The following is a 23764-nucleotide window of genomic DNA, read 5'->3' on the forward strand; positions in this document are numbered from 1 at the left end:
GGGAAGGGCCGGCAGCACGGCTGTCAGTAGCATGGCATATAAGCTTGAGATCAAGCCCCTGAAGCTAGCTATCCCAGTCATAAAGTGGAAGATCGGGGAAGGGGACAATGTCCAAGGGTTATTTCCAGCCTGGGCCCTGATGGCATGTCTCAACTGTAAGTAGGGAAAATACATGGTCTGGGGAAGATCAAACTTCTCTCGGAGCTCTGCAAAAGAAAGCAGGCGGCCCCCAGAGAAGATATGCACCAAGTGTGTAACCCCATACCTCCTCCACTGCTCACCACAGGTCAGGGACAGTAGTTCCTCGTAGTATCGGTTGTTCCAAATTGGACTGTGACCGGTAAACCCCTCTATGTTTTGTAATTGGCGGGTTTTATTCCAGACTTTCTGCATTAATGCATATGTAGGGAAAAGTTTATTGGACTTAGCACATTGCAGCGACTCGAGACCAGTTACCATATTAGCCATGCCTGTCATGTGATTTACTATGTCGACCACCGGGTCTCCCCTTCCCTTACTCATAGCCCGAGCTATATGTTGTAGCTGTGATGCCAGGTAGTATACCCAGGGGTTTGGGAGAGCAAGCCCCCCCACCTCCTTTGGCTTTTGTAGTTGTTCTGGCTTAATCCTGGGGGGTTTATTAAGCCAGAGAAACGCTCTGAACAGGGAGTTAATAATTCTAAAAATCCTGAGAGGGATAACCATGGGGGTGTTGTGCAGAATATACAGCAACTGAGGCATAAATACCATCTTCGTGAGGTTCACTCTACCAACCAGGGACATTTTTAATTTTGACCATATCTTAATTTTGTCTCTAATCCTGCCTATCAAGGGAGTGAGATTTAGGGAGACATAATCGAGCGGTTGGGGGGTGACCCAGATGCCCAAGTATTTAAATGTAGTCGCCACCGGAATGTCACGCAGCGTACGATCCTGCGGATTCGACGCATCCAAAAACATAATTGCGGACTTAGTCCAATCAATAGTCCCGAAAAGGACCCGAAGGTCTGAATCACCGACATTGCCTCCCGGAGAGAACCCGACGTATCTCCCAGTAGTAGCATGGTATCATCCGCGTAGAGCATAATTTTTTCATGTATTAATCCGTACTGAAATCCCTTGATTAGGGGGTTAGAGCGCACCAGTGCCGCCAGCGGTTCTATGGCAACCGCGAATAGCAAGGGTGACAGAGGGCACCCCTGCCGAGTCCCCCTGTGTAGCGGGAAGGGAGGAGACACTCTGCCCTCCTCCCTAATAACCGCCAGAGGGGAGTCATACAGGAGGCGCACCCATGATTGGAACACAGGCCCGAACCCGAATCTAGACAACGTCGCCCACAGGTACTGCCACTCAATGCTGTCGAATGCCTTGTGGGCATCTAGAGACAGCAATGCTCTATCCCCCCCATTATCCGCCGTCGATTGCATGTTTACAAATAGTCTCCTCAGGTTAATAGCTGTAGATCGTTCCGGTATGAACCCTGATTGGTCTGAGTGTATTATCGCCGAGATCACCTTATTCAGCCTTGTTGCCAAGACTTTTGCTAGTATTTTTATATCACTTTGTAAAAGTGAGATTGGCCTATAGGAACCAGGATCCAATGGATCCTTTCCCGGTTTAAGCAGGAGTACTATGCTTGCTTGTCTCATAGAGTCTGGAAGCCGCCGTGCCTCCCTGGCCGCGTTCAAAGTTTGAAGCAGCCTCGGGAGCACAACGCTCCCATATTGCTTGTATACTTCAACTGGTATGCCATCGTCCCCTGGCGCCTTAGTATTGGGGAAAGAATTGGTTGCCTCTATCATCTCCTCAATGGTAATGGGAGTCTCAAGGGACTCCGCCTGGGACTCCGTTAAACACGGTAGCTCTATCCCCTGCAGAAAGTCCCGAGTCTCCTCTCCAGTGTGTGTTTGCTTCGATTCATATAGACTGGCATAGAATCTGGTCAGTTCCCTCATTACCAGGTCGGGGGTGTTCACCAACCTACCTCCCACAGTTCTAAGAGCTCCGATAGATGGGGACGTCTGTTGTGATTGAACTATTTTGGCTAAGAGCTTGCCCGTTTGCTCCCCCTCCTCATAGAACGCCATTTTTGAAAAAAAAACGTTTTTTGTCAGCTCTAGAAGCGTCTAGTCTAGCCAATGCGTCCTGAGCCGCTATCCACGCCTCCCGGGAGCCCTCCCTCGAGTTAGCTATGTACTCCGCCTCCAAGCGTTTCACCATCTGTGCTACCTGGTCCCTTTGTTCGGTCGTGTTGTGTTTTATGGCGTTCACCTCAGCAATAAAAACTAAAAGCATCCCAAACAGTGTCTGTTGCAGGATGATCTGCATGTCTCTGCCAGTAAGCCACTATGTCCTTCTCAATTTTCTCATGAGAAGGGAAGAGGTTGAGCCAAAAGGCATTAAGCTTCCACGGTGCTCTGGGAAGAGTAGAAGGAGGCCTGACCCTCAGAAAAAGTAAAACGGGGGAATGATCCGAGACGCACCGGGGAAGGTAATGTATACCCTCAACATATTGTGTGGCAGACGCCGAGCACAAGCACAGGTCAATCCTAGACAAGGACATATGTGTCTTGGAGAAGCAAGAGAATTGCCTCTCGAGGGTTTTTTTTTGTCTCCAGGGGTCTACCCAGCCCACCTCTTCCATAAACTTAGCCATGGCCGTTCTAGTCGTCCCCGGGGGTCCCCTCGGGGGGGGGGGTGTCTGTCCAAATATGGATTCATTATCCCGTTAAAATCTCCCACTACCACTAGCGGGGTTCCAGGATGTGATAGCTGAAAAGCAAGGAGGGACCTCAGTATCTGCGGGCTGAATGGGGGAGGGACATATACTGCAGCCAGAATGAATGACAGTTGGTATACCCTACACAGCAGAAACACATATCTTCCCCTCCTGATCAATCTTAGAATCCATACAGTGAAAATCCAGGGATTTGTGTATCAATACACTCACACCCCTTGAATATGAGGTGTGAGTGGAATGATAAGTCCAACCTGCCCAGGCAAATCCCAGCCACGACCTAGTGTCCGGAGTTAAATGTGTCTCCTGCAAAACGCAGATGGCCGGGAAGTGCTTCCTAAGGGAGGTGGAAACCATAGTACGTTTAAGTGGTTCTCCCAAGCCCCTCACATTCCATGAGACTACAGCAATTCCAGACATCCTTCCTTCATTATGATATCAATACATGACATAACAATCCTCCACCCGCCTCTTAGATCACTGTGTCTTTCCCTCTCGCCCAATGGCGTCACGTCACACAGTGTTTTCCAGGAAAAGCAGGTAAGCTCTCGGGAGCTCAAAATTAAAAAGGCAAAACTGAAAAAGGGAGAAAAAAAGAAAAATGTTACTTGTGTCGGCATCTCCACATAGTCAGAGGTAGGCCATTGCAGGGTAGTAGTCCGTGTCTCCTCGCCCGGTACAGTTCCGTGGTAGGTAGCACAAGTCCGGAGCGGGAGCTCCACTGAGCGTAGGTAGTAGAGAGCGGCTTCCAAAAAAGAGGGGAGCAGAGTCAGCAGCACCAGACAAAAAAACAAACTTATCAACTTTGCGGACAAAAGCCGCCGGGCATAACCTTTGCCCTTAATATGCCACAGACGCAACAGGCAGTCCGTGGCCCCAACATTGCGCCTCAAGGGGCACTCCTCGCGTGATCCAAATCGCATGTGGAACAGGCAAAATCAGGAAATAGAATGCAAAATAGTCAGTTCGCTCCGTTCCTGTGCAGAAAAGAATTCTGCATATATTGTTCTCCCGGTCCTTAGACCATGTGGGTAATAACAGAGATAGACCCACAGTCCAATGGTAGGTAAACAAAAAAAAAAAAAAAGGGGGAAATGAACCGGCTTACCATCAAACTCTGCAGTCCATAAACTCGAAGCACATCAGTCCGCATCTGCACCTGGATCCTCTGCTTGTCGAATCTGATGCTCATTCTGGTCCAGCCAGGATGAGGCCTCCGTAGCTGATTCAAAGAATTGGGCCCTGCCTCCTGCAATAATCCGGAGCTTAGCAGGGTATAACATCGCGTAGTTGGCTCGCAGGCGTTGCAACCTCCTCTTCACCTCTCCAAATTTGGCCCTGCGCCTCTGTACTTCCGCAGAGAAGTCGGGGTAGAATGACACCCTTACTCCATTATATTGGACATTGCGGCGTTCTCTGGCCAGCCTCAGGATGATTTCCTTGTCCTTAAAGTTAAGCAGTTTGGCTAGCACGGTGCGTGGTGGGTTACCAGGAGGGAGAGGCCTAGGTGGTACTCTGTGTGCCCTCTCAACTGAGTAGAAGGGCGTGAAGGCATCCTTGCCAAACACCTCTTGCAGCCAGGTCTCCACAAATGCAGTGGGATCACGGCCTTCTGTCTTCTCTGGCAGGCCCACTATGCGGATATTACTCCTCCTCAAGCGGTTTTCAATATCTTCATTACGGCTTTCGTTAGCTGTCGCGACTCTAGCCGTGACCTGCAGTTCCCTAATAAGAGGGGCCATCCTGTCCTCCACCTCGCTTACACGACTTTCCACCACAGTGGTGCGCTCTTTGATTTTTTGAAAGTCTTGTCGGATCAGTCCCACCTCCTCCTTCAGCCCCCCAAAGTGTTGCTGCAATGTCTGCACTGTGGCCGTGCACTTATTCACTGCCTGTAGTATCTGGGCCAGTGTGGGTTGCTCAGCACTCTCGTCCTCCTCCTCCTCTCCTGCACTCTCTGCATGTGTTACTTGTGCTGAGGCCTGTGAAGTCCGGGCAGAGCAAGGCCCCGGCGCCATTGTATTAAATATATCAGGCGTGGCGTCCAACTCCTCGTCCGAGGGGCGGTCAGCCAGGCCGTTCAATTTTTGTGCATAGTACACCATGTCCTTAGGGGCCTCTTTTCCCATGGCTTTAGGTGTCTTGGGGGGGATCTTACCGTGGTCCCGTTTGTCTCCGCGTGTCTTCCAGGCCGCCGCGGCGCCATTTTGGAAATCAGGGAGCTCATCTCCTTTGAGCTGTTTACGGGTCATCATACCGGTAATCGGGCTGGAAAGCAGGTCGCTGCGTGCACCGAGTGCTGATGTACAGCTGGGTGGTGTCCGTTTCCGGAAACGATCGGTATTTCGGCCGGGAGAAGGATCGCTGCAGTGTGCTGTTTGGGAGCTCTGTGAGACACGTCCGCTCACATGCCGCTCTTGGCCACGCCCCACTGTAGAGAACTCTTGATATACATCTTACTTTAGATTTTCCTCTATACGTTTTTACTATTAAACTGTATTTGCCGGAAAACAAGAAGGGAGAAAGAAAGGCACACCAGCCTCGTGTACTACCATTTGACAATTTATTAAATAAAAAATAATATTGAAAACTACTCACAAACAAATGGTGATAAAAGGCTTGTCACAAACAATGAAATAAACTGCTGGGCTCTGAGGAAGAGGCCCCTGACGCCTCGAAACGCATAAGCCAGCAGTGACGCACCTCAAACCCCCCCCCCCCTACATTCCGGAGTGTGGTTCGAGGGGTATTTTGCGACAAGCCTTTTATCACCATTTGTTTGTGAGTAGTTTTCAATATTATTTTTTATTTAATAAATTGTCAAATGGTAGTACACAAGGCTGGTGCGCCTTTCTTTCTCCCTTCTTGTTTTCTAGCAGGATCTCCCCATCCATAAAGGGCAGCAAGGCCTTTGTTACCACTGTTTTTGACATTCAAGGAAACCTGTATGCAGATTATTGACTAAGTGTTGAACATCCCACCCGTGCGCAGGAGTTTGTGTTCCGTTGTTTGTATTTGCCAGTAAGCCTAATCATTAATAAAAAACAAAAAAAAATACAAAAACAACCAAACACAGGAAATATTCCATGTTTTTACATTCTTCCACTCACTACCCAAAAATGCTGAATAAATGCATGTTTTTGAATCTGTGTTAGAAGTGATACCTTCTGTTAAAGACGATGTATTAATGCTTTGCTTATGCCTTTTGTTTTTTATTTTGCAACGTGGAAAACCCACAAAAGTCTGTAATCGTTGTATTCAAATGGATACAAGGGACTCTGTATAGGCACGGCTGGACCGTCAGCGGTTCTGGAGTACAGATACAGCCAACTTATACAGGGTCATAATGACAGAAAAAGGCTCAACTCACTAAGCTGTAATGAACGTGTTCCATGACATAACTGTTATTGGTTCTCACTCCTGAAAATAACAGTTTTCAACGGTAATATCAATACTGCTTACTGAATTAATTATACTAAAAGGTATTTGGATCTGTGTTGAAATTAATAACATGTAAAATATCTTCCGTTTTAAGAAGGCGTACTATTCATTCCATTTTAAAAAGCGGTCTCCCTGCACACAACTATTTCATAATTTTTGTTACGCCCTGCATTCTTCTATATACTCGCTCCATAGCCAAATCCACAAACTTGAGAAATGATCTCCATTTAACTGGGAGAATTACTGGGTCACAAAAAGTCTGTGTGCTGGGACACAACGGTCACAAAAATCAAACAACTGAAATGGTCAAATACATACAAATGATAAGTGTACATTTGCAGTCTAAAAGTACCATGGCCAAAAGCCAGGCTTGACATTAAACAGAATATAAATTCCCAGTAGAGCTAATCTGCAATTTAGAAGAACAGCTGTATTAATATCAACAAGTATCTACAAAAAACAAATCGTTTAGGAATTTAGTAAAATCAAATATACATAAAATAGACTTTTTAATAAAAAAGAGTATTTCCTAAAACAATAACGGTCTAGGATGAGGTTTTATTCACATAGGAGAAGTTTAGTTACCTCTACATATATTCAGATACTTTTAGGTAGATTCACGTAGAAAGGCTTATATTTAGGACGGCCTAGCCTAGCCTGTTTAGGCTACACCGCCATAAATTAACTAGGCTAGTAGTGATTTTCAAACCACTTACCTGCTAATCTACGGCGGCGTAGCCTCAAACGAGCGGGCGTAAGGGCGCCTAATTCAAATGACTTGGAGGGGGGCGTGTTGTATGGAAATGAGGCTTGACCTCACGTTTTTTGACCTTTTTTAACACTGCGCATGCGCTGGGCGACTACATTTCCCAGTGCGCATTGCGGCTAAGTACGCCGTACGGGCCTATTGATTTAGACGCGCTGACGTAAATGACGCAACTCCCGATTCGCGGACGACTAACGCAAACAACGTAAAAAATTCGAACCTCGCGGCGGGAGCGGCGGCCATACTTTAACATTGTTATTCTACCTCATAGGTGGAATAACTTTAGGCCGCCTAAGGCCTTACGGAAACTACGTTAATCGTCTGCGACGGGCTCGCGTACGTTCGGGAATCGCCGTAAAAGCTCATTTACATAATCAACGCCTACCGCAATGGAAGCGCCACCTAGCGGGCATCCAAAAAATTGCAAACTAAGATAGAACGGCGCAAGCCGGCCTATCTTAGCTTTGTTTAAGCATATCTCTGTTTGAGCATACGCTTAAACAAACGCCGGCTTAGATTCAGAGTTAGGTCGGCTTATCTACTGATAAGCCGGCCTAACTCTTTGTGAATCTACCTATTTGTATCAAACTGCTTAGAGCTGTAAGTGACCCTGTCACTGATTTGTTCTTACCCAAAAACTAAACCTGCTAAAAGAAGGAGGGAATAAAGTTACCATATTGGTGGTCCACATCTTAAAAAGCTGATGCTGGACTGCTCTATGGACGCTGCAAGTATTTCACACTTCTGGGTTTGTTATCCCTGTAGGCTGTGGTTACGCTCACCAGTGTGGACATCACTACAGGATATATATGCTGGTAGGAGGAATGGGAACCACTATATGGCAGGGGAAACGGGTAATCGACTTATCTAGCTGGTTGAATAATGGCCTCAGCAAAGCAGCAGCATTTAAAGACGGGGCTCCTGAAAATCCAGGTATAGTGCCTCTTTTAGCAGGTATGCTTTTGGATACAAGTGACCCTGTACCGTCAGTGTCACTTTAAAACATTTGGAGCACATTTTAGAATGCTTTTAAAAGCCTAATTTTTACATGTGTATAAAATATTACAATAAATACAGAAGGATAAACATGCCAGTGCTAATAGCCACTTGATTTGTGATAAATGCTGAGGAATTTTCCCATTGCCAGAAAAATAAAAAGCGCTATGAAGTCAAGAAAGTAGGTTTTAACATGTATTTCCTCTTTCGCGGTTAAGTTTGTACAAACCCCACTATATGTTTGTTATGCGTTCCCATTCACACAGGAGCAGGCCTCAGGCAAACTGTAAGCTACTCTGAACAATTTGAAATGGGGAAATGCAATCTATTCCCAATGACAAAATGAGACATATAGGGAGTTATTTACTAAAGGCAAATCCACTTTGCACTACAAGTGCTCTGAACGTGCACTTGGAAGTGCAGTCGCTGTAGATCTGAGGTGGACATGCAAGGAAAATAAAAAACAGAATTTTTGCTTGCACATGATTGGGCACTAAAAACAGCAGAGCTTCCCCTCAGATCTACAGTGACTGCACATCAAAGTGCACTTTCAGTGCCTTTAGTATATCAACTCCACAGTGTTTCCCCTCATTCACATATAGTGCAGAAGCCCAGCTGTTAGATCTTTTACTAGGACAGAACGAGGTTAAATCTAGTTTACAACTGATAATGAGAGCTACCACTACAGTCCAGGCAGAGTTAAAGATGGTAAACATTAACTCCAGAGGAAGAATCCTGTTTGGGAGTTTTCATTTAAAAAATAAAAAAAAATAAAAAAATGTCCTGTAAGCAGAATTTTTTTTTAGTTATGCTATGTGAATGAGAACATGCAACAAATAAAAAGTAGGCGTTATCCCAATTTGGCTGCAAAAAAATGAAAATACTTTTTTTTAAACAGCCAATGGTTAAAACTAGGGCTGTCCCAATACCACTTTTTCAAGTCCAAGTACCGACACTTTTTTTTTTTTAAGTACTCACCGATACCGATAACCAATGAATTTTTTTCAATGTCACGTGACAGTGTTTTATATATATTTTAAAATGTTTTAGATTTTTTACAGTGATCACTGACTCTGTTTATACAGAAAAGGAAGGGGGAGGACATGGAGGGGGAAAAGGAGGAAAACTGGAGGGTGACACGGAGGAAGAACGGAGGGAGACAGCAGAACGGAGGGGGCATGGAGGGGAACTGGAGGATACAGCAACAGTCAATGGCGATCGTGTGTGGGGGAGTTATAAGCACCGATCACCGCTGTATAGATTTCACTAAAGCAGCTGAAAGCCGCGGGGGGAGACTCTTGTACCTCCCCTACGCTCTGATCACCGCTGACTGTCCAGGTAACGGGTGAAGTATCGGGAGCATTTGCCCAAGTACAGGTACTTGGGCAAATGCTCAGTATCGGTATTGGGACAACCCTAGTTAAAACCATTAGGCTATTGTTTACATGCTCAGGAAAATTTAGTAATATTATGACGACTTTATGGAAACATTATAAAACCATAAAGGGGTAGGGTTTATACAGATACTGTATAATGGAGCAAGTGTAAGATGTGACAAATTTACTTTAAACCAATCCCCGCAGGAACCTATACTTACTTTACACCTTTGCTCCACCATGTTCATTCATGTTCATTCACAGGAGCCTAGAAAAGCCCTGTATAAGCTCCAAGTCAGTCCTAGTCAGAGCTTACATGGAACCGAGGACTGGCTCCATGACCACATAGAATGACATTGGGGTCTATGCAGTCAATTGCAAATTTCCAGTAAAAGGGAAAAAAGGGCGAGACAAATGCTCCCTCATACCCAGCAGTACTTTTCAGAAGCTGGCAAGCCTGGCATTAATGTGAACACTAATGTGAGTAAAGCACAGATGCACTTTCAATTACCGGTATGTTAAATTTAGATACCAATGAACATATATATTGGATAAACTATAGCAGACATAGATAAGTTCACTCTGAAATGCAGAGTAAACACAGAGGCCCCCAAGAAGCATACTTACGGTGTAGGCTCAGGGAGATGTTAATGGTCCTCTCTTCTACAAAGCCTTTCAGATTAGGGATCTTGGCACAGTTCAGGGTGGTCAGGGAAGGGCTGTCTCCCATATGTATCCAGCATACGGTCTCCTCTGCATAGTTAAAATCCATAGCTGTAGTTTGTTTGGTGCTGGTTGGGTTGATAGTTGGCACAGGGGCTCCATTTAAATATGTGGCAAGGATGTTCTGAGTGCTGGCTATAAGAAGGACTGTAGGCCTGTCAACTGGTTCTAAAAGTAAATAAAAATAAGTAAATTTGAAAATGTAGGAACAGTTCGTATTAAAGCTAGACTGAATCATCTTTGCAGGAAAAAAAACACTAAGCATTACTGTATGTGTATCTGCATAAGACTGTCACATAGTTCAATTAAAATTAAAATGTATTAAAAGAAAGGCATCCCAGTACAGGCCTGAGTGCTAGAAAGGACCCCCTAGGAGTTAATGGAAGGCATTTAATGCTCTAATGCCTGAGCCATCAGCATAACATGGTAAATGGAAGTGGACACAGACCAAATTTGTGAAACTGTAGGGTAGCCTTTTTCAGTCAGGGTCCTGTGGAACCTTAGGGTACTTTCAGGGGTGCAAGAAGGAGCCTCAAATGTTCACTGTCCGCTTTTTTTTCTATTTATACAATTTCAAGATTGTTTTTCTAAAAATGCTGTTGTGCAGAGTATGAGGGAGTAAAAAATTATACTGCCAAGGGTGTCAAATATGCTAATTATTATTTATTCATATATTTATGCAGTCCTACAATTTAGTGATCACGCTAATATACAGTTGTGCTCATAGGTTTACATACCCTGGCAGAATTTATGATTTTTTGGCCATTTTTCAGAGAATATGAATGATAACACAAAAGCGTTTCTTTCACTCATGGTTAGTGTTTGGCTAAAGCCATGTATTATCAGTCAACTGTGTCTTTTTAAAATCATAATGACAACACAAACTAGCCAAATGACCCTGATCAAAAGTTTACATACCCCAGTTCTTAATACTGTGTATTGCCCCCTTTAACATTTAACATGTGGATGAGGCTCTTTATCTTCTCAGATGGTAAAGCTGCCCATTTCTCTTGGCAAAAAACCTCCAGTTCCTGGAAATTCTTGGGCTGTCTTGCATGAACTGCACGTTTGAGATCTCCCCAGAGTGTTTCAATGATAATGAGGTCAGGAGACTGAGGTGGCCACTCCAGAACCTTCACTTTATTCTGGTGTAGCCAATGACAGGACGACCTGGCCTTGTGTTTTAGATCATTGTCATGTTGGAATGTCCAATTACGTCCCATGCGCAGCTTTCTGGCTGATGAATACAAATGTTCCTCCAGTATTTTTTGATAACATACTGCATTCATCTTGCCATCAATTTTGACCAAATTTCCTGTACCTTTGTAGCTCATACATCCTCAAAACATCAGCGTTCCACCTCCGTGTTTCACAGTAGGAATGGTGTATCTTTCATCATAGGCCTTTTTGACTCCTCTCCAAATGTAGCATTTATGGAATTGGGGAAAAAAGCAAGATTTTGTTCTCATCACTTTAAATGACTTTGTGCCACAAGGTTTGAGGCTGGTCTCTGTGCTGTTTGGTGTATTGTAAGCATTTGCATAGTAATGGCTTTCTTCTGGCGACTAGACCACGCAGCCCATCTTTCTTCAAGTACCTCCTTATTGTGCATATTGAAACAGTCACACCACATGTTTTCAGAGAGTCCTGTATTTCACCTGAAGTTATTTGTGCGTTTTCCTTTTTTATACAGTTCAACTACCTTTTCTCGCAGATCCTTTGACAATACTTTTGCTTTCCCCATGATTCAGAATCCAGAAATGTCAGTGCAGCACTGGATGAAAGATGCAAGGGTCTGTCAGGAGTCCAGAAACGTATTGACCTTTTATACACACACGCCAACTACAAACAGGCAGATCACAGGTGAGGATGGTTACCTTTAATAGCCATTCAAACCCCTTTGTGTCTACTTGTGTTGCATGTTATCAGACAAAAATCACCAGGGTATGTAAACATTTGATTTGGGTCATTTGGGTAGTTTCTGTTGTCATTATGATTTAAAAAGAATAAACACAGTTGATTGATAATAAATGGCTTCAGACAAACCCTAACCACGAGTGAAAGAAATGTTTTGGTGTTATTCATATTCTCTTAACCACTTAAAGCGGGAATTCACCGAATTCGTTTTTTTTTCTCTTTTCCCCTTAGATGCATGCTCGTTTTGTCTAGGGGAATCGGCTAGTTGTTTTAAAATATGATCCGTACTTACCGTTTACGAGATGCATCTTCTCCGTCGCTTCCGGGTATGGGTCTTCGGGAGCGGGCGTTCCTTCTTGATTGACAGTCTTCCGAGAGGCTTCCGACGGTCGCATCCATCGCGTCACTCGTAGCCAAAAGAAGCCGAACGTCGGTGCGGCTCTATACTGCGCCTGCGCACCGACGTTCGGCTTCTTTTGGAAAATCGTGACGCGATGGATGCGACCGTCGGAAGCCTCTCGGAAGACTGTCAATCAAGAAGGAACGCCCAGTCCTGCAGCCCATACCCGGAAGCGGCGGAGAAGATGCATCTCGTAAACGGTAAGTACGGATCATATTTTAAAACAACTAGCCGATTCCCCTAGACAAAACGAGCATTCATCTAAGGGGAAAATGTGTTCTCTATGGGTGAACCTCCGCTTTAAGGACCCCTTCACGCCCATATACGTCGGCAGAATGGCACAGCTGGGCACATCTACGTACCTGTATGTGGCCCTTTAAGCCCAGCCGCGGGGACGCGCGCGCCGCAGGCGCATGCACGCGACCCGGTCCGAAGCTCCATGACCGCGGGACCAGATCGCCACTGGAGTCCCGCGATCGGTCCCCGGAGCTGAAGAACGGGGAGAGCTGTGTGTAAACACAGCTTCCCAGTTCTTCACTGTGGCGCCGTCATTGATCGTGTGATCCCTTTAATAGGGGGACACAATCAATGACGTCACACCTACAGCCACACCCCCCTACAGTTAGAAACACAAATGAGGTCACACTTAACCCCTTCAGCGCCACCTTGTGGTTAACTCCCAAACTGCAATAGTAATTTTCACAGTAAACAATGCATTTTTTGCTGTGAAAATGACAATGGTTCCAAAAATGTGTCAAAATTGTCCGCCATAATGTCGCAGTCACGAAAAAAATAAATCGCTGATCGCCGCCATTAGTAGTAAAAAAAAAAAATATATAAAAAATGCAATAAAACTATCCCCTATTTTGTAAACGCTATAAATTTTGCGCAAACCAATCGATAAACGCTTATTGCGATTTTTTTTTTACCAAAAATAGGTAGAAGAATACGTGTCGTCCTAAACTGAGGAAAAAAATGTTTTATATATTTTTGGGGGATATTTATAGCAAAAAGTAAAAAATATTGCATTTTTTTCAAAATTGACGCTCTATTTTTGTTTATAGCGCAAAAAATAAAAACCGCAGAGGTGATCAAATACCACCAAAAGAAAGCTCTATTTGTGGGAAAAAAAGGACGCCAATTTTGTTTGGGAGCCACGTCGCACGACCGCGCAATTGTCAGTTAAAGCGACGCATCGCCAAATCGCAAAAACTGGCCAGGTCCTTTAGCTGACTAAAGGTCCGGGTCTTAAGTGGTTAAAAATGGCCAAGAAATCATAAATTCTGCCAGGGTATGTAAACTTATGGGCACAACTGTATTATGAACTGTAGGTATAATTAACTTTAGTTGGGGTTCCCTGAGACCTGAAAAATCTTTCAAAAGTTACTCAGGTGTAAAAAAAGGTCGAAAAAGTACAAATTCACATATTAGCTGGAATACCACTGAAGTAGGTCAGAGTTTTATTGGTGTGAAATTCCAGCCAAAACTTTTTATTTTAGTTTTTTTCAAATCCAAACTGAAAATTACCATATGTTAAAAGGATAAGTTGTTCATAATTACCATTCTTAGCTTTGCAGGACTTGTTGTCGGGCTGCAGCAGATAGCCTTCTACACACCTACAAACATACGATCCTTCAGTGTTCTGGCAAGTCTGACTGCAGGTTCCATATAATGTGCATTCATCAAAGTCTGCGAAGAGAAGCGTTACATATTTCACATGCTCTTACAGATATACTGTACTGTGCATATATCAAAAAAGGTGAACAAATCGGTATATTGTTGGTCATACACAAACATTTTGTATTTAAACTTACTTAAAGGACTTGACCAACAATTTGAATGGCTCTGATTTTATCATTGTATTCATGTTATGCAGTTGGCTTTCCTGACAGCGAAATGCAGAGTCTTCAAACTCTGAATGGCTCTGATACAGATTGCAAAAATGCAGGGCTGATTTAAGGAAAACGTGTGTCATCCATGTAGGGCAAAGCAACATTTTCAAGTTAAAACACAGCCAAACCCTCCTATCCTTTACAGCCAAGGAAGCCGCTATCTTAGACTCTGTCTGATCTGCAGTTGCCAAGTTGCTGCACATGTGATCAGCTATGACACCTGATGTAAGGTACATGAAGGCACAGCCATTCACTTATGTGGGCAGCTGTAAGCTCCACCTGCAGCTCCCCAGCTACTGGAAAATGATGTATTTTTTACAGTAGGTATATTTTATGCCCAATTATGCCAGTGCGTCTAAAACCTTAAGGTTAACTAAATTTAATATATTTGAGGACACCAAGCAACTTGGAAAACATAACCTCTTACCTCTCATAAATGGGACGGATGTTACTGGCGCAAATGGAAAAAACAACTTTGTTCTATGTTGGATGGTTTGCTGCAATCAAAAGGGTGCAAGTCCCTCTATAGTGGCTTGCCCAGAGTGTATTTAATATAATGTAAGGATTGTGCAACCCTGGTAGGTGGCCTACATCCACCTAGTCATGTGTAATAAGCAAAATTAATTAACGCCTATGTGGATCGCCTTGTACTAATCCACCACAAGTTTACTAATAAGTGACAATCCACCAACCATGTATGTATAAACAAATGACAATTCTTCATATACCCAGTGTCTATATACAAGTAGTCTTCTAAAACGACTATGTATGTATACATGAAAAAACACATAAATATAACATGCTCGTGTTAATATATATCATCAAAAACCGTGGGTTACCCTGTTACGGGTTTTACAAAAAATAGTGTCATAAAACAATTATTGAGAAAAAATTACAAATGATAAAGTGTGGAAAATATATATGTAAGGGAGAATCCCTATATGTATCCTTTTCTCCTTGTTAGGAAAGTCCCAATGTGATAACCAAGTGCTCATAGACCATCAATATTCCTCCTGTGGAGTGTTCAAATACAACGTGATTTCACCACTTCCGTGATCTTCCCATCACCGTTAAAAATGGCCACTCACCAGATCCTATTCAATAAATGCCTTTGGTTCATTCCCAGGATAACCACTCCTATTTAACGTCACCACCGCTGTCAGGTGTCTTGAGATTATTATTATTATTATTATTGCCTCTCTTTCCCTATAAAAACTCACAGGAAAAGGATGCCCATCATAGTATAGTATTCTTTTACCTACCTATTTCATATATACATACATAGTTGTTTTAGAAGACTACTTGTATATAGACACTGGGTATATGAAGAATTGTCATTTGTTTATACATACATGGTTGGTGGATTGTCACTTATTAGTAAACTTGTGGTGGATTAGCACAAGGCGATACACATAGACGTTAATTAATTTTGCTTCTTACCTCTCATACTTTGCTGCTCACATGTGATCACAAACTGCAGAAACAGGCAATCTCTGTATAAACGTATACAACTCCTACCTATTCCGCTCACTAACATGTGATTTCAGTCAACAAATTTTAAAGCGGGGGTTCACCCTTAGAGGGCACTTTTCCCCCTTAGATTCCTGCTCGTTTTTACTAGGGGAATCGGCTATTTATTTTAAAATATGTGCAGTACTTACCCGTTTACGAGATGCATCCACTCCGTCGCTTCCGGGTATGGGCTTCGGGAATGGGCGTTCCTTCTTGATTGACAGTCTTCCGAGAGGCTTCCGACGGTCGCATCCATCGCGTCACGATTTTCCGAAAGAAGCCGAACGTCGGTGCGCAGGCGCAGTATAGAGCCGCACCGACGTTCGGCTTCTTTCGGCTACGAGTGACGCGATGGATGCGGCCGTCGGAAGCCTCTCGGAAGGCTGTCAATCAAGAAGGAACGCCCGCTCCCGAAGACCCATACCCGGAAGCGACGGAAGAAGATGCAGCTCGAAAACGGGTAAGTACTGCTCATATTTTAATACAAATAGCCGATTCCCCTAGACCGAACGAGCAGGAAGCTAAGGGGAGAAAATTTTTTTTTTTATAAATGGGTGAACTCCCGCTTTAATAAACGTATCTTTGGGGAACCTTGATATCCTTGCTTATTCCCAGTTCTAGTCTCAATATACACTACTGTGCAAAGGTTTTAGGCAAATGTGAAATCAACATTTGGTGTGACCATCCTTTACTTTTCAAAACAGCATAAATTCTTCTAGATACACTTACACACAGTCTTTGAAGGTACTCTGGATGTAGACTGCCTCAAATCCTTATGTCTCTTTATGTAATCTCAGACAGACTCACCCAACAAATTAAATTCAAAATACTAACAACCTACAAAGCCATCCACAACTCTGCCCCCAGGCTACATCACTGACCTAGTCTCTAAATCCCAAACTAATCCTTCTCTTCGTTCTTCTCAAGACCTTCTGCTCTCTCATCACCTCCTCCCATGCTCATCTCCAGGACTTTTCCAGAGCCTCTCCAAGCCTATGGAACTCCTCACCCCAATCTGTATTTTCATTTTGTCCATCTGATCTTTCCCCCACAGCTACTACCCTTTGTTCCACTTAACACTCCCTTCTAGACTGTAAGCTCTAACAAGCAGGGCCCTCTGATCCCTCCTGTATTGAATTGTATTGTAACTGTACTATCTTCCCTGATGTTAAAGCGCTGCGCAAACTGTTGGCGCTATATAAATCCTGTAAAATAATAATAATGTTGAGATCAGGGCTCTGTGATGGCAAAAACATCACTTTCAGCACTCCTTGCTCTTCTTTACACTGAAGATGGTTCTTAAAGTGGGGGTTCTGCGGCAGATCGTTTTCTATGGGGATTAACATTACTACGGTACACTCACTTCTTTGGTCCCTGCAATTATCCGCTGTCCGTTATAAAATCCTTTCCTGTGAGATTCCATTTTGCTTGTGGGCATTGTGAAGCCCACAAGCAATCATTTCCTGAAAGCGGTGTCACCTGTCACTTAGTGCAGCGAAATCTCGAGAGATTTCACATACGGTGTTCCACAATGTATCTTGGAACTGTGCTCCCAGAATACATTGCAGCGCCCGGGGAAAGGCTTGGAAACGCCTACTCCCGTGGGAGACGAATCCCGGAAGTCTAACTGCGATTAGAAATAACACAGTATTTATATATTTAAAAAGAAAATTATGTGGCTTTTAGTGATGTAGATGATGTATTGATTAAGATAGAATATAGTTGCTATTTTCGGTGAACCTCCGCTTTAATTTGCCTGTATGTTTGGAGTTGTTGTCCTGCTGCAGAATAAATTTGGGGCCAATCTTTTTTTATTGAGGTTATTCTTTATTCATCAATTGTTTTGGTTGTGCGGTAGCGCCTTAGCTTTTTGCTTTCTTCGGTTATTTTGAAGTGATTATTCACTTAAAGGGGCAGCTAAACACATTTTTTTGGTACAAGTACCGATATTTTTTTTTTCCAAGTACTCGCCAATACCGATACTTTTTTTTATGTCATGTGACAATTTGACTAATGGGCACCGACGGGGGGGGGGGGGGGCACTGAAAAGCGGCACTGATGTCACTTATGGGCACTGAAAGGCGGCACTGTTTTTACAATTGCATAATAAATTTCATGAATGAGGAGAGGAAGGATTTTTGCAATGCTATTTGCATATAGCATTGCAAAATCCTTCCTTTCCTCTCATCATTCATGTAATTTAACTTCTAGCAAGTATGTGCTGCGAAGCCCATATTGGTACACCTTGCACTTGGCTGCAGTAAGCCAGCAGTGGACATCTTGTTACATCCAGCCCGAACTATATGGGCTGGGTGTAACAAGATGTCCGCTGCTGGCTAACTGCAGCCGAGTGCATGGTTTACCAAGATGGCCGCCGTGATGTTTCCCCTCCGGACGGAGACACGGAACGTCACTTCCTGTACTGAATATGCGGCAGGGCCCTGCACCCCTGCCCACCTTACCCACTCCACTCTGACCCACTACCACCAGACCGATCTCCGCTTTGCCCTCTCCAGGTATCGGATCTGGCATCGGGAGCATTTGTGCGAGTACAAGTACTTGCACAAATGCTCGGTATCTGTCCCAATACCGATACTAGTATCGGGACAACCCCAATTTATAGGTTGACACCAGTTTTACACACATTTCTTTCACCAATCGTATACCTCCCTGATGGTGTGGTATAATGGATAAGTATCTGCCTGCATTCCTCAGCATTGAGGATGCTGTTGATCCTGATCCAATCTCTAACTCCATTTGGAGGAAAGCAGCACCAAACTTGCAATGAACCTCCACCATGCTTCACTGTGGCCTGCAGACACTCATTATTGTACCGCTCTCCAGCCCTTTGGTGAACAAACGGTCTCCTGCCAAAGCCAATATTTCACATTTTGACTCATCAGTCTGGAGCACCTGCTGCCATTTTTCTGCACCCCAGTTCCTAGGTTTCAAGCATAGTAGAGTCGCTTAGCCTTGTTTCCATGTCGGAGGTATGGCTTTTTGACCTTTTTTCTATGAAGGCCACTTCTGGCCAGACTTTGTCGGGTAGTAGAGGAGTGTACCTGGGTCCCACTGGTTCCTCCCAGTTCTGTGCTGATTGCACTGCTGGACATTTACCAATGTTGAAGGTAAGGAAGCAAGTAGTAAGTGGCTTTTCCACACCCAGTTTTAAGCCTCCTACATAGCTGTTTCGGTTTCAGTTAATGACTGGGTTTCAACCTACATATGAAATTGATGATCATTAGCCCCTGCTTGGTATAATTGGTTAATCATACACCTGACTCTAATCCTTAAAAATCACTGACATTGTGCAAGTGTACAAAGTGTATGCTGTTTTGAAGCCAAAGGGTAATCACACCAATTATTGATTTGATTTTTCTTACATTTCGCTCACTTTGCATTCTGTAAATTTATAAAAATAAACAATTATAATATATATTTTTGAAAGCTTTCTTAGTTTACAGCATTTCTTCACACTTGCCTAAAACTTTTTGCATAGTACTGTATGTGTTCTTCAAACTGTAGCTAGATAGGGAGGAGCTGTGGTCTTTTAGCAGATTATACTCTTTCACAATTACATGAGCTTACTGTATCATGAAAATCATCGTCTAAGACTCTTAGCCCTGTCTGCAGTTACAGTGCAGCCCATTTGAACAAACCAAAAGTCTAACACAGGCATTAAAAGCAATCCTGCAATTATAATGAAAAAAAAAGAAAGAAAAAGAAATATGCATATCTGTAAAAGAAAAAATTAAAACTTTCCAGCTGCTTGTGCTACTCCAATGAAGAAAAGCCTACACTTTAGTCTGCTGAAAAACTAACATTTCCAGTAGTGCCCATCTCCTCGGTTCCCCCTGCTCTAACTGGTCCCTTTTGCTGACTGTCTCTGTGTCAATAACTGTCTTGTAATGACATAGAAGTCAGTGGAAGGAATCACTGCGCACATCAGGGAACTAAAAGATGTGCTGTTTTTTTTTTGTATGGAGTGGCGTTTGGTCTCCATTGACAGCAGGAAAGGTCAATTTGTGCTTTTGCAGATTTACCCGTTTCTTTATTACATCCTGTTTAAATCTGTACCACAAACTATGGTTTTCAGTGTCTTTAGATTTGGTTTTCCATATTCTTCCTGAAGAATCTGCTGACATGATAAAGTCCTTGCATAATCCTATGTCTAATTTTGTACATTTTCAGTTCCACCTCAGCATTTCAGTTACTTTCTGGCCTATTTCCCCGCATATGACTAACTGATTTTCTCACTTTAAAATGGTGTTTTCACAATTTGCTTACATATCGTGACTGTTTTTTTATCCCTCTTTTTAAAAAGCAGATCTCAGCACTGTGGTCTTTCTCAATAATTTGTCTTATTATGCAATTAATCCCCTATAGAGAGGACTCACTTTCCTCTTCTTTCGACCGTTGTATAAACACTATGGTGACTAACCTTTGCAAGTCTTGCCATTTTCAGCGAGCTGAAAGGAGGTGTTGCAATAACATACTGGTCCGGTCACAGTACGAGCACATTGATGCTGACATCCCGATATCGTACAGTTGTGTGCATATTCTAGAATAAAAGAAAAACATATATGGTTATAAAATGCCAGTAGATATGAAGATGGTTTAAATGTTTTCTTGGAAGCACTAAACACAATGTATCGAAAAAGCCTAAAACATAATATAATCAACGTAAAATAAAAGCTTGTTACCAAGAGGACTGATTGTAAAAAAGGTAAATATCGGCAAAGTGATGGAAAGTGAATTGAAATAGTTCAAATGTCAAAAAGTAAAATTTGGGTCAGTTTAACCCAAACTGAATCACAGCAGTCCTCCTATACTTCCTCCTCCTTGGGAGTCACTTTCTCTGTCATTGTTACACCCATGGTCAAAAGAGGATAGAAACAAATAGGCTTCAATGAACCCATCTATTGCACAGACAAAGCAGTACCACAGGCAAAAGGCATTCCAGATATCAAGACTATGAAGATATCACTGCAGATAATCAAATCAGTTTTTTGGGTGTAAGCTGCCAAAAAGGAAAGATATCACCTAGAGATGCATGGGCATAACTAGGTCCATACGAGCTAAAAAAAACGGTTGGTTCAGTAGAAACCGGTCGACTTTCAGCCTGCATGTAGAGCTCTCTGTCTGATCAGCTTCTGTTGAACCAGAACGCTGCTGGAAAACCAGAATCTGATCAGCGCTCGCAGCCAATGGCTGCTAGACCTGACCAGTGTGTTCTGTCTGGCAGGCAGTCACCCTGTCAGAACACAAAGGCACAGTAAGGGAGATTGCTGCACAAACATTATAGTTACAGTTGTTTGAAAAAAAGACACAAGTCTATCTAGTTTAACTTACAGAAAAAAACACACACACACACACACACACACACAAAAACCTCCATATACACAGTTAATCCAGAGAAAGGAAATAAAGAAAGAAATAAAAAGAAACAATAAAGCATGATCCAATTTGATCAGATATTCCCTGGATTAACTTTACCTATACATATTAGTATCCAGTTATATTTTGTGAATTTAGGAAAGAATTCAGGCCTTTTATAAAACAATCTACTGAGCTGGTAAGGACCAACTTTGAAAGGGAGTCTATTCCACATGTTCACAGCTCTTACTGTGAAGAAGCCTTTCTGTAATTGAAAGTTAAATCGCCCCCTTCCCCAGGACAAATAGTGTCCTCTGTGATAACCTTAAAATGAGGTTATCACAGAAGCACTGAGGAATCTGTTGGAACAGGATACAAAAGGGGTATTTTTAAAAACGGCTAAAAGACAATACGAATTTGGTAATAAACCTGGGAGACTGCTGGCGGGGGTAATTAAACCTAGATGGAACCGGAATTATATTGCAAAAATAAAAGATAAAAGGGGACTGCTAAAAAGACTCAACTACAGATATTAGTAACATTTTTCTAGAGTGCTATCAATCATTATATAAAGTAAGCGATAGTCAAGATAGTGATGATAAACAAAATAGGAAAAACAAAATTGAATACCTTGGGAGGATAAAGCTGTCAGCTATATCAAAAGAAGACTCAAGTAAACTTAAGCCTAGGTTCACACTGCTGCGAATTCAAAATCGCGGTAAAATGCGCGATTTTACCGCGATTTCGCGGCTGCGATTTTACCGCGATTTCGGCCGCAATTTAATGTAAATCGCGGCCCGAAATCGCAAAAAGTAGTACAGGAACTACTTTTTGAAATCGCAGATGCGGCGTCGCACTGATTAGGACAGTGCCATTGCCGACAATTGCCGCCGATTTGAGATGCGATTTGACGACATGTCAAATCGCATCTCAAATCGTTCCAAATCGTACCCAGTGTGAACCAGGGCGGAATGTGAGATTACTAAGGAAGAGATTCAGCAGGCAATTAAAAATAGTAAAAGCAGGAAAAGTCCAGGGCCAGACGAGTATACATCTCTGTATTTAAAAAAAATTCTAGGAACATCGACGCCTTACTTTCATCTTTATATGAACTCTATTGGGAGAGGAATGAAGATACTTAAGGAAGCTTTGGGGGCTCATACAACAATTCTGCCAAAGGAAGGGAAGGATCCACCATTATGCTCCAGCTTTAGGCAAATCTCCCTGATCAATTAAGATATAAAAATGTATGCGAGGAGGATCTTGGCCGAAAGACTGAAGCTATATATGCCAGACTGTATAGAGAGGGACCAGGCAGGCTTTGTCCCCGGAAGGGAAACAAGGGATAGTATATTAAGGACAATCTTAATAATATATGAAGTAAAAAAGGGAAAGAAACCTGCTCTCTTTCTATCAGTAGATGCCGAAAAGGCCTTTAAATGAGGTGATTGGGAATATATGTTGCAGACATTACATAAATTTGGCCTAGGATCACGAATGCTGAGGTGGATAGAGGCTTCATACTCCGACCCCACGGCTCAAATCCAGGTCAATGGAACACTGTCAGAGGCATTTAGTCTCTACAATGGGACACATCAGGGATGCCCACTCTCTCCCTTACTGTTTGTGTTATCCTTGGAACCCCTTTTAGCTTCTATAAGAACGAATCAAGAAATAGGTGGCATGGAGGTCTCTGGGCAAAAACATATGATATCTGCATATGCAGATGATATTATGGTATTTAGAGCGAACCCTAGGCACTCACTCCCTAAGATTATGGAAGAAATGGGTGAATATGGAAAGGTCTCAAATTTTAAAATTAATATGGAAAAAACATATTAAATATTAAACATAGGTACCCCCCTAAAGGAGAAAAGAGAACTCCGAGCCCTCTTTCCCTTTATATGGAGAGAAAGGGGCTGAAGTATTTAGGAGCATCTCTCTCAGCAATAACAGCAGATCTATACCATACCTCTTCTGAATAAAATCAAACAAGATCTAAAAGGTTATCAAGCATATAGATTGTCATGGCTAGGAAGGATATACGTAATCAAAATGATGACCCTTCCGAAAGCCCTGTATATCTTCCAGAGCCTCCCGATTTGTATCCCAGGGGCATACTTTAGAACTATGAAAACTTTAATACAGAAGTCTGTATGGAATGGGAGAGGAAGCCATGTCTCTTACAAAACAATGAGTAGATATGGAGACAGTGGGGGGGGGGGGGGTGCTCCTTCCAGATTTTCAGAAATATCATGAAGCAGCAGTAATAAAGAGAGTGATAGATTGGGTCCATAATGTACTACACAAGAAATTGGTATCATTAGAAGATAATATGAGTAAAACGGTTTTGGGTCATACTATCTGGATCGCCCAAAAATACAGAGATCTTCCCAGGGTACTGGCCCCAATTACAACAGAAACATTAAGAATTTGGGACAAGGTAATTAAAGGTACAAAAGGGCAATACAACAGTCTCTTGATGTCCCTGACGGGAAATAATTATTTCCCCTCCGGGGAAAGATAATAAACTGTACCTAAAGTGGACCCACTCGGATAGACTGATATTAAGAGATGTTCTAAAAAGGAATACGCTATGCTCATTAGGAGAATTGCGAGAAAAATATG

General features: G+C 42.9%; 1 protein-coding gene across 1 annotated transcript in view; it reads right to left on the minus strand.

Moving 5' to 3' along the window:
• Nucleotides 1–23764, minus strand: part of LRP1 (LDL receptor related protein 1) — a 447299-nt gene that overhangs the window by 270064 nt on the left and 153471 nt on the right. The window contains exons 4-6 of the mRNA XM_040340947.1: nt 20202–20321; nt 13917–14045; nt 9944–10207 (exon numbers count right to left, since the gene is read on the minus strand). Of these exons, the coding sequence (XP_040196881.1) occupies nt 9944–10207; nt 13917–14045; nt 20202–20321 (513 nt within the window). The remainder of the gene's footprint in view (nt 1–9943; nt 10208–13916; nt 14046–20201; nt 20322–23764) is intronic.

This window comes from Rana temporaria, chromosome 2 (assembly GCF_905171775.1).
Source record: "Rana temporaria chromosome 2, aRanTem1.1, whole genome shotgun sequence".
NCBI lineage: Eukaryota > Metazoa > Chordata > Amphibia > Anura > Ranidae > Rana > Rana temporaria.